Source organism: Triticum dicoccoides, chromosome 7B (genome assembly GCF_002162155.2).
Source record: "Triticum dicoccoides isolate Atlit2015 ecotype Zavitan chromosome 7B, WEW_v2.0, whole genome shotgun sequence".
In the NCBI taxonomy this organism is placed as follows: Eukaryota; Viridiplantae; Streptophyta; class Magnoliopsida; order Poales; family Poaceae; genus Triticum; species Triticum dicoccoides.
Genome location: NC_041393.1, coordinates 743,611,158 through 743,613,425, shown reverse-complemented (window position 1 = coordinate 743,613,425; position 2,268 = coordinate 743,611,158). Strand labels below are relative to the sequence as shown.

The 2,268-nt window shown below is 54.5% G+C and overlaps 1 protein-coding gene across 1 annotated transcript; it reads right to left on the bottom strand.

Moving 5' to 3' along the window:
- On the bottom strand, window positions 1-528 carry LOC119339632 (26S proteasome regulatory subunit 10B homolog A-like). The gene is made up of 3 exons (XM_037611611.1): window positions 349-528; window positions 172-270; window positions 1-75 (listed from the first exon to the last, which is right to left on the bottom strand). The coding sequence occupies exons 1-3, from the start codon at window positions 526-528 to the stop codon at window positions 1-3; spliced, it is 354 nt and encodes a 117-aa protein (XP_037467508.1).
- Window positions 529-2,268: the final 1,740 nt, after the last annotated feature.

Sequence of the window (2,268 nt, the reverse complement as noted above, 5' to 3'; positions counted from 1 at the left end):
CTACCCCCTGCTGAAGTCCGCCTTGTAGTTGGCGCTGGACTCGAGCTTCTTCAACTCCGTCAGCTTCCTCACCCGCTGGAAACAGCCGTTGCAGAAAATCGAGACATTATGATGGATGCCGCACGTTATATGTCATTATATCAGAAAGCGCTGGCAAAATACCACAAGTACCTTCATGAAGTCTTCGTTGATGGCGTATTCACGCACCGCTCGGATCGCCCGCATGCCGGCCTCTGTGCAGATGTTGCGCATGTCAGCGGCGTTGAATCCCTGAAACGCAACCACGGAGTTTACAAGTGAAGCTTTGAATGGAACGGGAGCTTTGCAAAAGTTAGGCGAGGGACTCGCCTCTGCTAGCTTGGCAGCAGCTTCGTAGTTGAATTCACCGTGCTTGGCCATCCCAGCTGCATGTATCTTGAGGATTTGCAGCCTCGCTTGCACGTTAGGAAGAGGGATTTCAATCTTGCGATCCAGACGCCCAGGGCGTAGGAGAGCAGGGTCCAGAACGTCCGGACGGCTGGTCGCCATGATTACCTTCACCTGAAGGTAACCAGGGATGAAAATAAGTTTAGACTGAAAATCATGTTAAACCGTATAGATAACCAAATTTGTTAGTATCTAGGGTTGTAATTATCCTCTTGTAACAACCTTCGTACTTATCCTTCTGTACCTGGATGTAGCCCTAGAGGCGCCCTATATATTGATCCTGAGACCACCATATTAGATGCGTCGATCCAATCTCTAATCTCTCTGTTTCACATGGTATTAGGCCATCCCGCGTAACTGTTCGATGGGTTTCCCTTCCTCCGGCGCCATGACCTCCTCGGCCTTGACATCTCTGCCTCTCCCGGCCTCGCTCTTGGCGCCATCTTCTTCCGCTGTTCCCCAACCCTCTGCTAGCCTCATCACCGCTAAGCTCACCTCCTCCAATTTTCTTCTCTGGAAAGCCTAGATTCTCCATCCTCTTCGCATCGCCGGTGTCACCGGCTATGTCGACGGCACCCTCCCGACTCCCCCTCGTCTCCTCCCGGCCGATGACAAGGGGGAGCGCGCTCCTAATCCGGCGTATGACACGTGGTTCCACCAGGACCAGATCATCCCGAGCTACCTGCTCGCCTCGCTCACCGACGATGTGCTTCAGCAGGTGCATCTTTTCGACACCTCCCGCGCCATCTGGGTGCAGCTCGAGGAGATGTATGTCACCCATTTCCGTACCAGCGTGGTGCAGATCAAGATGGACATGCTGAACTTCCGCAAGGGCAACCTCTCCATGGTGGACTACTTCGCCAAGATCCGCTCCAATGGTGACCAGCTCGCTGCTGCTGGTCGCACCATGAGGGAGGAGGACATCATCACCGCCATCATCACCGTCCTCGACAGCGAGTACGAGCCCCTCATCACTACCGTCACGACCCGCATCGATGTCATGACGCTGGGAGAACTCTACTCCCAGGCCATCTCCTTCGTCCGCCGCCGCGAATATCACGTGACTCGTCTCCAACTTCATGCGAGCGGCTCCTCCGTCAACTACGTCGCCCGTTACAAGAACGGAAACGCCAACAACCGGGGCAAGGGGAACTACGGTGGCAAGGGCCACGACAACCCCGATGATCGCGGTGACTACAACACCAACAATTGCACCGGGTACCGCGGTGACCGTGGTGGTGGTGGCAATCGCCAGAATGGTGACTACGGTGGGAACTGTGGCGGTGAATGTGGTGACCATGGTGGTGGCGCGGACTCGCGCGTTCAGTGCCAACTCTGCCTGTGTCCTTGGGCACTACGCCTGGGAGTGCGGTCAACGCTACAACCACGCCTTTCAACCCCAATACTCTAAGATGGTGGGCCTGGCTGCTGCTTCGCCGCGGTCCATCCTCGGCGAACCTACTTGGTTCACCGACACAGGGGCCACCGATCACATCACATCGGATCTGGACCGTCTCAACGTAAGGGAGAAGTATCCAAGGAGGGACCACATTCATACTGCCGACAGCTCAGGTTCTCACATAGCTCATCGTGGTCATGCTATCCTTCCCACACCCTCTGCCAATCTTAAACTCCGCAACCTATTACATGTTCCCAATGCCGACAAGAACCTTCTTTCTGTTAACCGTCTTGCCATTGACAATCATGCTTATCTAAAATATTGTCCCACTCATTGTCATGAAGGATTTGATCACCAAGAGGGTTCTTCTTCAAGGCAGGTGTGAAAATGGGCTCTATCCCATTAGGTCTTCACCGTCTCATGCCCTGTCTTCGGTTAGGCTC